This window comes from Microtus pennsylvanicus, chromosome 1, assembly GCF_037038515.1.
Source record: "Microtus pennsylvanicus isolate mMicPen1 chromosome 1, mMicPen1.hap1, whole genome shotgun sequence".
Taxonomy (NCBI): domain Eukaryota; kingdom Metazoa; phylum Chordata; class Mammalia; order Rodentia; family Cricetidae; genus Microtus; species Microtus pennsylvanicus.
The window spans coordinates 46,989,444-47,005,991 of NC_134579.1; the positions used below are offsets into that span (position 1 = coordinate 46,989,444).

At 39.2% G+C, this 16,548-nt stretch overlaps 1 protein-coding gene across 5 annotated transcripts in view; it reads left to right on the forward strand.

Moving 5' to 3' along the window:
• Cd200r1 (CD200 receptor 1) overlaps nt 1–8,903 on the forward strand; it is a 67,328-nt gene extending 58,425 nt beyond the window's left edge. For 4 of the 5 annotated variants that reach the window (XM_075963631.1, XM_075963626.1, XM_075963611.1 and 1 more), the window contains 3 exons: nt 38–286; nt 4,758–4,878; nt 5,225–8,903. In XM_075963631.1, the coding sequence (XP_075819746.1) occupies nt 38–286; nt 4,758–4,878; nt 5,225–5,231 (377 nt within the window). In that variant the 3' untranslated portion in view covers nt 5,232–8,903. The remainder of the gene's footprint in view (nt 1–37; nt 287–4,757; nt 4,879–5,224) is intronic. The other variant, XM_075963619.1, reaches the window with a different exon arrangement.
• The last annotated feature ends 7,645 nt before the right edge of the window (nt 8,904–16,548 follow it).

A 16,548-nucleotide genomic window follows, 5' to 3' on the forward strand; every position in this document is an offset into this window, starting at 1 on the left:
GACAAGACTGAATCTTTTTTCCCTTCCATCTCCACAGTGCCTCCAGCAGTATCCCTGCTTCCAGGGAAAAACAGAACAGCAGTTTGTGAGGCAATTGCAGGCAAGCCGGCTGCGCAGATCTTTTGGAGTCCAGATGGGGATCATGTCACAAAGAAGGAATCACACAGCAATGGTACTGTGACTGTTAGGAGCACATACCACTGGGAGCAGAACAATGTGTCTGTGGTGTTCTGCTTTGTCTCCCATCCAACTGGCAACCAAACTCTGTCCATAGAACTGAATCAAGGTCAGTATCACCCCTTTTTTAAGAATAAATACTTGATATTTAACTTATTCTTTCATGAAAGACAAGTGTTCTAATTTCATTCTGTTTCTGACAAATACTGTGGCCAAAGCCACTTGGAGGAGGGGAGAGGAAAGTCAAGACAACTCAAGCAGGAACCATGGCGCTCCGAAGACCTGTGCTACTATCTCACCTGCCCAGGGAGTGGGGCCACCCATAGTGTTCTGGTCTCTTTGGCAGGACTAGCCTTTGTCAAATAGATCCACTTCAGACAGTAGTCACAAGTTTTCAGTTATCACCTGCAGTTCTTATCAACTAGCTATAAAGTCAGGATGTTTTCATAAACTGTGTATCAGGATCTGTGATTTGGTAGAATGAATGGTTCACAGACTTTAGGATGCACAGTGCTTTATCTACCTCCCCTCTCTGTCTATCTATTATTCTTCTCTCAATCTCTCTCTCTCTCTCTCTCTCTCTCTCTCTCTCTCTCTCTTTCTCTTTCTCTCTCTTTCTCTCTCTCTCTCCTCCTCCTCCTCTCCCTGTCTTTCTGTTTCTCCCCGCATCCTCTCACATCTCTTCTGCTGCTCCTGTCCCTGAGGCCTGCCCCACTTCCCCTTCCCCTTTTTATGTTCCCTTAATAAAATTCCCTCCACCTGAGTTCTGTGTTATGGTGTCTTTTTCATGCCACTTTTTAAATTATAACAATAGCATCTTTAATAGGTGGTGTTGGGATAAAGCAGAAACTCTTCACTGGTCAAGAAAAACAACCCAGAATTTAAAGCTACAGAGAAACCCATTTTGTAAATTCAGAGGTCAGAGGTCAGAGGTCAGAGGAAGTGACTTCTGGACATGACAGGCAGGGTATCTAAACTCACAAACTTCCAGGAATGCAGTTTCCTGCACAAGATGAAGCCCATCAAAATTTGTCATTGAGTGGAAAAGGGCTCCCGAGTCTCTGCACTGACAAATGAGGAACTAGGGACAATTAACAGTATCTTGAGGAGATAGAGTCAGTTATCTTTAAGGTTGTTGTTCTTCACAGGCTCCTATACAGGAGGATATGGGCAATATAAACTGAAGCCAGTGGGTTATAAAATCAAAGGTGAAAAGTTGGTGGGGTAACAAAGCAGGGTGTAGATCTGGTAGGAGGTAGGAGAAGGAACTGTAGGTGAGTATGATCAAGATACATTGTATGAAATTCTCAAACCCCTTTTGAAATAAAAAAGAACAATACCTTTCAAAAGTCTAAAATTTGCATGGGATGTTCTTTAGCCAGAGGACTCAGAGGATATAAGCTGGATTTGACCTGAAAATCTCCTCCCTGAATACTAACTTTCAAAGTCACCAAAGTGCTCTGTAAGATGCCCCAAAAGGGAAGCACTTGGTAGTACCACCTGGCTTTGGAGATTGTAAACCTCAACAATTACCAGCATGGCTGGGCTCTAAGGTTCAGTAGTGTTAACCCCATCTTGGCAGCAAACCAAAGCTGTCCAATTCAAGGCTGACTCAATAAGAGGAAGATCATGCCTAGTATTGGAAAACTTGCCAATTATTCAAGGTGAGTGAGGTCATTGAACTTGGAGGTGAATGTACTTACAGCCCTTCATTAAACCTGAGGAATGCTTATCTCAACTCAAAATACCCTTATGACCATTAATAAGTGTGGCTGTTAACTATTACCAAAGAAGCTTTTCTTTGTAATACAGAGAAAGCATTATAGAAAGTCACAGATGGTCAAAATGCAGAGAACAGTAATCATAGGATGTCCAGTCCCCATGGATACATATACAACAAAATTCCTATACCTAATGCTCAAGAAATATTATAGGAGGGGGAAAACATTAAAAGAACCATAGGACCAGAAAATCTATTATAAGATTGTGTCTCCTCAACTTTCTGAATAGAGCACAGACGCTAAGGTTGACAATTAATAAATGGGACCTCCTGAAACTGAAAAGCTCTGTAAGGCAAAGGAAACTGTAAATAAGACAAAACAGCAGCCTATAAAATGGGAAAAGATCTTCAACAACCCCACATGTTACAGAGACCTTATCTCCAAAATATATAGAGAACTCAAGTAACTAAACAAACCAAATAATTGATTTTTTTTTAAAAATGAGGTACAGACCTAAACAGAAAATTCTCAGCAGAAGAATCTCAAATGACCGAGAAACATCTATGGATCCGATCAATATCCTTAGTCATAGAGAAATGCAAGTCAAACTGACACTGAAATTCCATTTTACAGCTGTCAGAATGGCTAAGATAAAAAACAGAAAGTACTTCTTATGCTGGAGAGGATGTGGAGTAAGGGGGATACATCATCATTGCTGGTGGGAGTATGAACTTATACAGCTATTTTGACAGTTTCTCAGAAAACTGCGAGTTAATCCACCTCAAGACCCAGCTATATCACTCCTGGGCATATGTCCAAAGGATGTTTCCCTCCTGCCACAAAATCACTTGCTCACCTATGTTTATAGCAGAATTAGTTGTAATAGCCAAAAGTGAATTTTAACTGTAAAATAAAGGATAACCATGCTGCAATGCACAGACTCAGAGAGACTAGGTAACAAGAAGGACCCAAGGTGAGACACATATATATCCTTGGGAAGGGGGAAAGAAGAGATGTCGTGGGTGGACTGGGGTTGCGTGGCGTGGGAACCTGAGGGATTGGTTTGGGAAATAGTTGGAAGTTGAGAGTACTGAATGAGAAGACTGGGAAGGGTGGCTTTGGGGGATCAGGCAAAAATCTGATGAGGGGAAAACCCCATGAATCGACAAGGATGATCCCAACTAAGACTGCCAGCAGTAGTGGATACATAACCTGAACTGACCATGTCCTATGATCAAATTGGTGACTACTCCAACTGTTATCAGAGAGCCTTTATCCAGTAACTGATGGAGACAGATATAGAGATTCACAGCCAAACAATAGGCTGGATGTCAGGAATGCTTTTGAAGAGAGGGAGGAAGGAATGTAGAAGCAAGAGGGACCAAGAACATCAAAGAAATCCCACAGAAACATGTATCCTGGCTTATAGAAACTCACAGAGTTTGAACCAACAACCAGGGAGGCTGATGGGACTGATCTAATATGTGACTGTTGTGTAGCTGGGCTCGGAAATCTGGGAGCATGACTATCTCTATCACTTTGGCTGGCTTGCAGGAACCTATTCCTCTCACTGGATTGCCTTGCCCAACTTAAACAAAAGGGGAGGTGTTTAGTCTCATGACTACTTGATATGTGATGCTTTGATGATACCCACGGGAAGCCTGCCCCTTTTTGAATAGTAACAGGGAAAGAGTAGTTTGGGGTGAGGTAGAGAGGACCTGGGGATTAGGGAATGGGAGTAGAGGAGGGAAGGGTAACTGTGACAGGTATGTAAAATGAGACAATGAATGAATGAATAGATAAAAACATTTTTATAGAAGATTGTGTCTCTTGGAAATGACAGGAAAGCTTCACCCATGAAACCTCAACAAGTCAACCATCAGTAGATATACACACAAGGTAGCGGTAAATCTTATGGGTCTTTATCCTTTGTGTTTGTTTGAATGTAATTGGTTCCCATAATTGCACAGGGAGGTGTGGCTATGCTGGAGTGAGTATGGTCTTCTTGGAGGAAGTGTGTCACTGTGGGGGTGGACTTTGAGGTTTTCTATGCTCAGGAACCACCCAATGAGGCATTTGACTTACTGTTGCTTGCAAGATGTAGGACTTTCAGCCCCAGCACCACATCTACCTGCATGGTGACATGCACCCTGTCATGATGAAAATGGACCAAACCTCTGAAACCGTAAACAAGCCACTCCAATTAAATGTTGTTTTTATAAGAGTTGCTGTGGTCAGCTTGTCTCTTCACAGCAATGAAGACCCTAACTAAGACACCCTTAGACTAAGAATTACACATAACTAGGGGTGCTGGGTAGGGGGAGAAGGAGTCTTCCCTCAGAAATGGTCCCCTAATTGGTTATTCCATATCAAGTGGCCAGTTCTGAAATCATGTACATTCAAGCAACATAAACTAAGCAGATTTTATTTGCATATTATGTAAAAATAGGCAATGAAAACAATTAAGAAAGAAGAAGTTAGGAATTTAAGAGGGAGTGTTGGGAGGTTGGAGGAAGGAATAGGAATGGATAGAAATGATGTAATTGCATTTTCCTAAAATAAAATAAAGTTACATGGGAACTTTTTCCTTATATAACTGGGAAGTTTTAACAATACTACATTGTATCTATTCACTGTAAAATATTTGTTAATGCCTATCAATCACAAAAGTTGGACTAGGTTACTAAATTTGATCCTGAAATAGTAGTATATGAGTAGTATTTGAAGTATAATTGATAAGATTTTTTGATTTTGATGTTCCCTAACTTTAGGAGTACTCTAAGTAATTTTCTAGTTGTTTGTCTTATTTCTCAATTAGAACCATTATTGAACTGACTTGTCCTTTGCCCTTGCCTGTAGTTACAGGTGTCACCATCACGCTGCGTTCCCTGCTGACCATTCTCTATGTGAAACTTTCCCTTCTGGGGATCATTCTGCTCATCCTAGGATTGGTTTTCTGCCAGAAGAGCAATTATTTCAGGTAGGAACAGAAAACTGCAAAGTTAGACTCCTAGAAAAGATTGAGCTCACAGTGGACTGGGAAAGTATGTTATATGACCCCATCATGGTTGCTCCTTCAGCTCTTCTACAGCACTGGGCTTTCTTTAAATAAAGGAGCCCTGGCACAGATACCCACAGTGCTAGCAAAATTCTGACTTGCTGAAGTTCTAAGGAGGGGCTTAACCTGGACTTCTCTTTCAGGAACTAGTGGTAGAAATGAAGTTGTAGGAACTTTATGAATTTATTTACAAGTTTCTTGACATTCGTGGGTTTCTGTTCATTTCTGCTTAATTGAATTTTATAATGTTTATTTTGTTTATTTCTAGAAAATGAAAATCTAGATTTCTGAAGCCCGTTAGTCTGATGACACAGTATAAGAAAACAGCCATTTGCAATCACTTTTCTCACTGATATCCAGCTTACCTGCTCCTGAAGTCTTCATGGTTCTTAGAAGTCATATGGCAGCCTGCAGCCATACAGTATGAATCTACAGACAAAAGCTTGGGTCTTACCGTCATACATGCTGTGGATGGCTATCTACTATCTCCTTTTCCCAAGTAGCAGGTCAAGAAGAAGAAGGATTAGCAAATGGTGATCAACAGTGCTGACTGGATATTCTTCACCCACATCCTCCAGAAATAGCTTCTATCCATCTCCTGTTCCTAGCACATTTTACACTGTCAGATACCATGACAAGCAACACCTTCAAGTCAGCCACTAGCAGGCCTTCTTTCTTCACTTTCTTGCTACCAAGTAGCTGGACAGTTGTATTTTAAATTAATCATCGAATACATATGATGTGGGATTCCCCTCTGTATGCTGTCAATATGCATTGTAACCATTGGTTAATAAAGAAATTGTCTTGGGCCTCTGGAAGGGCAGAATAGAGCTAGGCAGGAAAACTAAACTTAATGCTGGGATAAAAAAAAGGTAGAGTCAGGGAAATGCCATGTAGCTGTCAAAGAAGACAGATGCCAAAACTTTACCCAATAAGCCACAGCCTTGTGGCAACATACAGCATAAAAGAAATGGGTTAATTTAAGATACAAGTGTTAGTTAATATGAAGCCTAAACTAATATGTCAAACAGTGTTTTATTTATTTTTTCTTTTGTTCCTCTGATAATTTTTATTACTGTTTATCTTCTTAAATGCAGAATTTAACTCTCTTCCACTTTCTAATACTCTTTTCCTCCTCAAAGCAAGTTGTGATAATCATTCTAATATCTAATACTATAGACTTTAAAACTAATCCAAAGAGATGAGGAAGGACACTAAATATCGATCAAAGAGAAAATCAACTAAAAACCATTTCAATTCTTCACATCTGTGTTCCAAACATAAGGGTACCCATTTTTAAAAGAAATTACTACAGCTTAAATCACATAGTGACCCTCATACATTTATAACGAGAGACTTCAATACCCCTCTCTGACCTATTGACAAGTCATCAAACAAAACTTAAACAGAAACACCGGAGCTAACAGACATTATAAACCAAATGGACCTAATAGATATTTACAGAACGTTTTACTTAAACACAAAGAATATGCCTTCTTCTACTTAGCACCTCATGGAACTTTGTCCAAAATTAAAAACATACTCCATTACAAAGCAAATCTCAATAGATACAAGAAAACTGACATAAATCTCTTCATCTGACTGGATCACCAGAGATTGAAGCTGGATATCAGAAATAACAGGAGCAACAGAAAAGCTTATAATCTCATGGAAACTGATCAACTCTCTACTGAATTAAAAATGGGTAGAGACAGAAATGCAGAATGAAATTTAAGACTTTAGAATTGAATACACAACAGAACCAAACTCATGGTTCACAATGAGTGTGGTCCTAAGAGTAAAGTTCATAGTACTAGTGCCTACATAAAAAAATCTAGTGCTCACACTAACAACTTAACAGCACCCTTGAAAACTACAACAAAAAGAAGTGGAGTAGATTGTAGGAAACAATCAAACTGAGACTTGAAAATAGAATCAAAGAAAACAATACAATGAATCAATGAAAAAAAAGAATGGCTTTTTGGAAAAAATTATTGTGATTCACAAATTTTTATCCAAATTAACTAAAAGGCACAAAAATATCCAAATAAACAAAATTAGAAATCAAAAGAAGTATATATTAATAGACAGTGAGAAAATATCCACATAAATATCCAAATAAACAAAATCAGAAATCAAAAAGAAGTATATACCAACAGACACTGAGAAAATCTGAGAATCATAAGGATGTACTTTATAAAAACTGTAGTCTGCCAAATTGGAAACCTAAAAAGAAATACTTTTGTTAGTAAGTACTATTTCCCAAAGTTAAATCAAGATCAGATAAGCAATCTAAACAGACCTTAATCCCTAGTGAAATGGAAGAAGTCATTAAAAGTCTACCAACCAAAAAGCAAAAAAAGCAAACAAGCAAATAATAACCACCCATGGCCAGATAGTTTTAGTGAAGAATTCTACCAGACTTCCAAGGAAGCATTAACACTAATACTAATCAAATCATTCCAAAAAGTAGAGAGCAGATACCTTGCCTGTTGTATGGGGGGGCCCACTTGTTTGTCCCTGCCTCCCAACTAGCTTACATCCAAAAAAAATCACACAGAAAATGTATTCTTTAAAACACTGCTTGGCCCATTAGCTCTGGTTTCTTATCGTCTAATTCTTACATCTAAATTTAACCCACTTCTATTAATCTGTGTATCACCATGTGGTAGTGACTTACTGTTGAAGATTCATCATGTTTGACACTGGCAGCTCCATGACGGTTCTCTCTGCTCTCCTTTCTTCCTCACAGAATTCAGTTTCATCTTCCCCGCCTACCTAAGTTCTTACCCCTATCAGGCCAAGGCAGTTTCTTTATTCATTAACTAATACAAACAACACATAAAAAGAAGGACCTCCTACACCACTTGCCCAACTCATTTTACGAGATCCCATTGAGTCCACACAACATAAAGTCCCAACCAAGAAAAAGATTTACAGACCAATTTCCCTTATGAACATAGATGCAAAGATACTCAATAAAATACTGGCAAGCCAAATCCAAGAAGACATCAAAAAGATTATCCAAATGATCAAGGAGACTTCAACCCAGAGATGGTTCAATATATGAAAATCAGTAAATGTAACCCACGACATAAACAGAGCTTTATCACTCTGTGGCATCATTAGCATTCAGTTACCTAGGTAACTAAGGTGCTCTAGGTCACATATGCTGAAGGCCACCCTTCCTAGGTAACCTCACAGTTACAAAAGTAGGAGCAGAAGTACATTTACATATCTTGACCACCTGTCAGGATGGCATTGAGCTATTTTAATTTCAAGAGAAGCAAGCAGTCACCTACTGAGTTAGGACATGCAACTATGCCTGTCAGTCTCTAAACACTCACCTGCAGACAAGGTGGAAATGGGCCTGCATTTTTTGGGCCTCTACAGTTCCTCCCTTTTTGTTAATTTTAATAAAGCCCATGCTTCTATAACAAGACAGATGATCGCATCTGCTTTATGTGAACACTTTTCCATTACCCAGACTTACCCAAAGTAAAACATATAGGGATCCTCCTGAATATTAACCTTCATCAGGTGATGAAAGGAGACAGAGACAGAGACCCACATTGGAGCACCGGACTGAAATCTCAATGTCCAAATCAGGAGCAGAAGGACAGAGAGCCGAGCAAGGAATTCAGGACCGCGAGGGGTGTACCCACACACTGAGACAATGGGGATGTTCTATTGGAAACTCACCAAGGCCAGCTGGCCTGGGTCTGAAAAAGCCTGGGATAAAACAGGACTCGCTGAACATAGCAGACAATGAGGTCTACTTAGAACTCAAGAACAATGGCAATGGGTTTTTGATCCTACTGCACGTACTGGCTTTGTGGGAGCCTAGGCAGTTTGGATGCTCACCTTATTAGACCTGGATGGAGGTGGGTGGTCCTTGGACTTCCCACAGGGCAGGGACCCTGATTGCTCTTTGGGCTGACTAGGGAGGGAGGCTTGTTTGGGGGAGGGAAATGGGAGGCGGTGGCGGGGAAGAGACAGAAATCTTTAATAAATAAATTAATAAATTAAAAAATAAATATTCAGTCTGCATTTCTTGTTTAGCTTCAAGGTAAACAGGACTCACTAGGTCTAGAAGTCTGCATAGCAATTCCATCAAGAGGCTGTGACCGGTAGTCACCATGATCTTCTCTCCCTTGTCAGACTAAAGCAAGTTGTTGTCAGTCAGGATCATTGGTTCAGGTACCCCTTTCCTTAGCCTGCAGCGTGATGGTGTGAGAAATCAGGATCATGCATTCAGGAACCTCTTTCCACTTCTCCTATGCTGTCATCAGTAGCTGTGATGTCATCAAGGATGGTACTCCTCTGCTGTAAAAGTTATCTCATCCAGCTTCATTTTCTTCCTGTAAAAAAAAAGCACAAACATATCCTCGATCCCAAATTAATACAAAGTCAGGTCTTTTCCATAATCCAATGCAAGGGTTTTTTTCACCTTGCCTTAGCAAAAGTTGCCTAGGTACCATCATGCCATTAGAGAAATGTAAATCAAAACAACTCTGAGATTTCATCTTATGCATGTAAGAATGGCCAAAATCAAAAACACTGATGACAACTTATGCTGGAGAGGGTGTGGGGTAAAGGGAACACTCCTCTCTTGCGGGTGGGAGAGCAAACTGGCACAGCCACCCTGGATACCAGTATGGCAATTTCTCAGAAAATTAGGCAACAAACTACCAAGCAATACCTAGCAATACCACCTTTGAGTATATACCTAAAGCATTTTGAATCATACCACAAGGACATGTGTTCAACAATGTTCACAGCAGCATTATTTGTCATACCCAGAACCTGGAAATAATCTAAATGCCCCTCTTTTTATATAGGTGATTAAAAAGCTGAGAAAAAAATCAGAGAAACATCACCCTTCACAATCGCCACAAATACCATAAAATATCTCGGAGTCTATATGACAAGAAATTTAAATCTTTGAAGAAAGAAACTGAAGAAGCCACCAGAAAATGGAAAGATCTCCCATGCTCTTGAGTAGGTGGAATTTAACATAGTAAAAATGGCAATCTTTCCTAAAGCAATCTACAGATTCAGTGCAATGTCCATCAAGATTTCAGGAAAAATTTTTCACAGACCTCAAAATAACACTACTCAACTTAATATGGAAAAAAAAACCCAGGTTAGCCAAACAATCCTGTACAATAAAGGAACTTCTGAAGGCATCACAATCCCTGACTTTAAACTCTACTACAGAGCTACAGTGCTGAAAACAGCCTGATATTGGCATAAAAACAGATATGAGGACCAATGGAACCAAATTGAAGACCTGGATATCAATCCACACAGTTGCAAGCACCACATTTTTGACAAAGAAGCAAAGAATGTAAAATGGAAAAAAGAAAGCATCTTTAACCTGCTTATTTACATTTTTACAGTCACTTGACTGGCCTGAATCTGCAGTCCCCTGTGGCTCCTTTCTTTTTCAACTTGGCTGTCAGTTCAGGCTAGACTCCTAGGCGAAGCTGGGTTGCCTGGCAAGGTCCAAGCCATGCTCCCTTTTCTGTCCTGCCTGGGTCTTAGGGACAAGGAGGTGCCCGTCCTGCATTGCCTGCTGTGCTGAGGCACAGGCCATGCTTTTGACTTTAACAGTCCCATCAGAGGCCAGTGTTAGAGGTGGCTGATGAATTTGCAGGCTCTCAGGTGTCCGCCTTTGCAGTGGCTCTGAGACTGCAGTGTGCGACCACAAGCTTAGGCTGGTATATCCTTGCCTGTTCTTACTATCTTTGCTTATTTGTTTTTAAATATTGTAAACATAAAATTAGGAGAATTCCTGAATCCTTTCCTTTGTTCAAAACTATAGAATTATCCATATAGACTCCTTGCCTGATGGGTCAAATAGCCTCTCAGCGTTTTCTTTAACCTGCTCTGGGCGCTGACTGCGGAGGTATAGCCCTTTAAACTTCTTTGTCTCCTTGCTTTCCTGGCTCCACCACACAGCACAGGTCAGACTCAGCTGGCTACAGCCCCTGTGCATGGACTGCCACAATCTCAGCGGTAACCTAGTCCATTGCTAGGCCAAATGCCACATTTCCTTCACTCTTCCCATCTGGTCAATAGCAACAGAGGCTGTGACTAGGTGACCATAGCACCACTGCTTGTGGGGGAAGCCAAGGCTTCACTTTGACCTCCCCAAGATCCTGAGCAGCCCGAAGATGGCTGCTCATATGCTCCTGTTTTAGGTGTCTACTTATGTGTTCCCAACTGCCCAGACTTTCGAAAAAACCACACAGAAACCATATTATTTAAAATACAGTTTGGCCAAAGGTTTAAGTGTATTTCTGGCTAACTTTTATATCTTAAACTAACCCATCTCCATTAATCTGTGTATTGCCACGTGACTGTAGCTTAACAGGTAAATTTCCAGTATCTCATTCCAGTGGGGCTACATGTCGGTTCACTGACTCCTATGGATTTCCTCCAGGCTAATGTGTTTTCTTTTTTATGAAACAAGACCCCACAAAAAGTCACCGTGAATTCTAAACATACCTCGTCTAACAAACAACAAGAAGCAGTTGGAAGAAAACAATGCCCAAATTTCCAAAATGAAAATGATTGTTTATAAATGTTTGTTTTCATTTAAAGGGGTTGATTGTAAGTGATTAATGGTCACAGTCAATCTCTTTCTAAAAAAATGGGGGGTATGATATAGAAATGAATACATTGGTATGGACTTTGGTTTATTGATACAGATTTAAGGTAAATCTTACTATATGCATATTTATACTCTTGTTTAAGGTATTTTTATACAGCTTATTTTAAAATGTAATGTATAATTAATTTTATGAATTAATGGATGGTCATTTATAATAGTCCAACTTGTAGTCACGTTAGTTAGCTTTTCCAAATATACACAGATATATTTCAGTTAGATTGATAATCTTCAACACTTCAAAGACCTACAGAATATGACATTTAAAAAGTTTTTAAAACAGACTTTTCTTGATAGTGAGACATCTCTGCTTCTGACAGTACCAATTACTTCAGAGAGGTTGATGGCATTGAAGAAACTCATTATGGAATTTGACTTGAATGTGAGAAGGCCAGTCATTTGGGAAAGAGACTGTTCTTTCTTGGACTGCTTGATGGTATGCTGTATAAACTGGACAAGCAGGACCCACAGAAAAAATATTGCTAAACATGTCACACAAAGGTGAGACAGTACTTCAGGGTTCCTGCTTTGTAAAAGAGTCTGCCAGACGTTCTGAAGGACACAGAAGATAGTGACTGACAAAATGCGAATATAGGCAAAACAGATTTTCAAATTTCCTGCTTTATGGAAAATTCTGCCAGATACTATGGGCCTATAGATTGAAGATGAATACTCCAATGTTACAGAAGAACTTTGGATGACTGTCCAGGCAGCATGAGGCCTCTGTCAGTTCTTTTGTTTTAGAAGTCGCTTACAATGCACTTCTTGTTTCCTTAGGTAATATTATATCCTTATGGGGTCTTTGATGAAGATGAAGAAAGATAGTTATAGTTTTGCTAATTTAAGATAAAAGACAAATTCCATATGAAACTTTTTTTTTTTTGTCCTTCGAGACAGGATTTTTCTGTGCTTTTGGAGCCTCTTCTGGAGCTAGGTCTTGTAGACCAGGCTGGCCTCAAACTCACAGAGATCTGCTTCCTCTACCTTCGAAGTGCTGGCATTAAAGGCATGTGACAACACCTCCTGGCTTAGATATAAAACTTTTGACTCATAAAGATAAACTAGATAATAGAATATTTCTTTAATTTTGTCAGATATAGCTGTCTTGTTATATGTAAATTTACTATGTTGAATTTGAAACCTTCCTTTTTATTTAGACAGAAAAGGGAAGATGATGTGGGATTTCCCTGTGTGTTCTGTGAGTATGTTTTATTATCATTGATTAATAGAGAAGCTGCTTTGGCCTATGGCAGGGCAGAATATAGCTAGGTAGGAAAACTAAACTGAACGCACCGAGAAAGAACGTGGAGTCATGCAGAAGCCATGTAGCTGCTCAAGAAGCAAGAGGTAAGAAACCATGAATCTCATGGTAAAATATAGAATAATTTAAATGGGTTAATTTAAGATGTAAGAGTTAGCTAATAAGAACCTGAGCTAATAGGACAAACAGTGATGTAATTAATATAGTTTCTGTGTAATTGTTTGAGTCTGGGGAGCTGGAAAACCAAATACAGTTTTTTTCTTTTTACATTCAAGGTATGCTGGGACACAGGTAGATCAGAAATTATGAGTGTGGTCAACCAATGACTGGTCCATCTTAGGACCCATACTATGAGAGGAGGCCAACCCCTGACACAGCATGGAGGGCCAGAACCCAGAGACATTCATTCAGAGACCTAGAATAGTACCAAACATGACTGGCAAAACAGAAAAAAGTCAGTCAAATGATACCTAATGATATTCTGCTATACCTAAAGATCATTCCCTATCCAAATTGTCACCAGAGAGGTTTTACCCCAAAACTGATGGAAACAGATGCAGACTTGTAGCCAAACATTAGGCCAACCTTGGGGAATCTTGTGGAAGATGGGGAGATAGGATTATGAACTTGTGCCCATAAGGGCTCACAGAGACTTAATCTCCAACCAGAGAACTTGAATGGGACTGACTGACCTAGGCTCTATTCACATATATTGCAGTTGTATAACTTGGTCTTCTAGTGAGACTCCTAACAGAAGGAGAGGAGCTGACTCTGACTCGGTTACCTATTTTAGGACTCTTTCCTCTTACCGGGTCACCTAATTCAGCCTTAGTAGGGAAGAAGGTACCTAGTCTCACTGCAAAGTTTTATGCATAATTGGCTGATATATATGGGGACAGCTGTGCTTTTCTGAAGAGAATGGAAAATTGAAAGTGGGGAAGGGGAAAGGTGGGAGGTTGGGGAAAGGAACTGAGAGGGGAGGAGGGCACGAAAGAAACTTGTTTGAGCTGGGAAAAATTAATTAATATAAAAATAATATCCTGGAAAGATTAAAGATACCAGGGCCATACTTTAACACAGCAAAGGCATTTGCTCAAAGTCATAGCGAACATCATCTTAAATAGAGACAAGTTCAAAGCAATTCCACTAAAATCTATAATAAGTCAAGGTTCTCCACTCTCTCCATAGCTATTCAATAGTCTTTAATTTTTAGCTAGAGCAGTAAGACAACAAAAGGAGATCAAGGGAATACAAGTTGGAAAGGAAAAAGTCAGACTTTTGTTTTTTGCACATGATATGATAGTATGCATAAGTAATCCCAAAATTCTATCAGGGAGTTCCTACAGCTGATAAACACCTTCAGTAACATGGCTGGATACCAAACTAACTAAAACAAATAACCAAACAAAAACTATCAATAGTCTTTCTATACAAAAGTGACAAATGTACTGAGAAAGAAAACATGGAAACAGCACCATTCACAATAATCTACAATAATACAAAATATCTTGGAGATAACTGAGCAAGCAAGGGAAAAGCTCATATGACACAAATTCAATTTTTTGAAAAAAGAAATGACAAGATGTCAGAAGATGGAACTGTATCCCGTGATCTTAGACAAGTAGGTTTTTTAATAAAGTAAAAAATAGTGCATCCTATTAAAATAAATCTACAGATTCAATGGAATTCCAATCAAAATTCTAACATAATTATTGACAGATTTTGATATGTCAATTCTCAGTTTCATAATGAAAAACCAAAAAATCCAGGATATTCAGAACAATCCTGAACAAGATAAGAACTGCAGGAGCTATCACCATTCCTGATTTCAGGTTGTAGTACAAACTATAGTAATGAAAACCACATGGCATTAGCATAAAAAGAAACATGTTGATCAATGGAACTGAATTGAAAACCCAGACAAAATGCACATTCCTATGGACACCTGAGTTTTGATAAGGAAGCCAGAAATACTCACTGGAAAAAAGATAGCATTTGTCAACAGTGTTTGTCAAACTACCTGTTTGCCTGCAGAATGTAAGCAGATTTATATATACCACCCTCCACAAAACTCAACTCCAAATGAATCAAAAATCTTAACATAAAACCAGATGCATTGAACCTGATAGATGTGAAAGTGGGGAACAACTTTGAACACAGTGACAAAGGAGACATTCTGAACAGAACACCAGTAGGACAGATATTAAAATCAACAATTATTAAATGGGACCTCATGAAACTGAAAAGTTTCTGTAATGCAAAGTACAACATCATTTGGACAAATCAGCTGTCCACCGAATGAAAAAAGAGTTTTGTGAACTCCACATCTGATAGAGGACTCATGTGCAGATCTACATAGAAAATTCTCAATAGAGGATACTCAATAGGATCAGAGACACTTAAAGAAATGTTGAACATCCTTAGACATCAGCAAAATGCAAATCTATTCTGAGATTCTATCTTACACCTGTCTGATGGCTAAGATCAATAATACATGTGAAACGTACTGGCTTTGTGGGAGCCTAGGCAGTTTGGATGCTCACCTTACTAGACCTGGATGGAGGTAGGTGGTCCTTGGATTTCCCACAGGGCAGGGAACCCTGATTGCTCTTCGGGGCTGATGAAGGAGGGGGACTTGATTGGTGGAGGGGGGAATGGAAATCAGTATGCTGGTTCCTCAAAAAATGGAAAGCAATCTATGCCAAGATTCTTGGGTTTATCCTCAAAGGATACTTCAAACTATAACAAGGACATTTACTCTATCATGTTAATGCTACTGTATTCATAATAGCTAGAAATTTGAAACAAGCAAGGTGGACCCTCTACTGAAAAATAAAAAAAAAATGTGATGCATTAATACAATGGAGTATTATAAGTCAGCTGTCTTAAAAAATAGACGTCATGAATTTGAAGGCAAGTGGATGAACTAGAAAAATATCATACTGATTTAAATATTTAAACATTCTTATTTATTATATAGAGTCAAGTTGTACTAATGGGAATCAAACATTCCAGAATGGTTTATTACCTGAGACAGAAGGTACTATTCTTCATCTTGTGGCCAGCACTGGTGGAATGGAGCATTCACCTTGCTTAGAAACAGTAACTAATGCTTTGGCTTTTGGAGAGATGTAGGATGAGTGGAAGAATCTGGTGATGTGAGAGTTATTGCAGGAGGGACCTGAACGATGGCCTCTACACCTTTGCTGTCTTAGAGTAATAAGGACTATGGGATGAGCACCCTCCCAAGTCTGTGTTAAAGAACGCTTTGTCATCTAATTAGATGACATTTATTTGATGTGACTTTTGAGGACCTGAGTATACAAAGAGGTAAGCGCCACTGAAATGGTGTAGTTGAGCTGGTTAATACAATGCTTATCAGAGTCAAGGCTCTTTCACAGTAACTTCTGTTCTTGTTAAAGTGGTGACATCACTGACTCTTTTGTCACAGTGACTATAACAGATAATTTGTTGAGTAATCACCTCTCAGCAAACTTGTATCCATCACAGACTCTAAGTCAGTATACAGGGAGTGGGAGGTTTTATGGTGCAAGATGCATGTAGCCCACAGGCCTTGACTTTTCACTTTAGAAAATGAATAATGTATTTAATTTTAATAGATTGAACATACAGAAACAAAAATGTGAGAAAAACT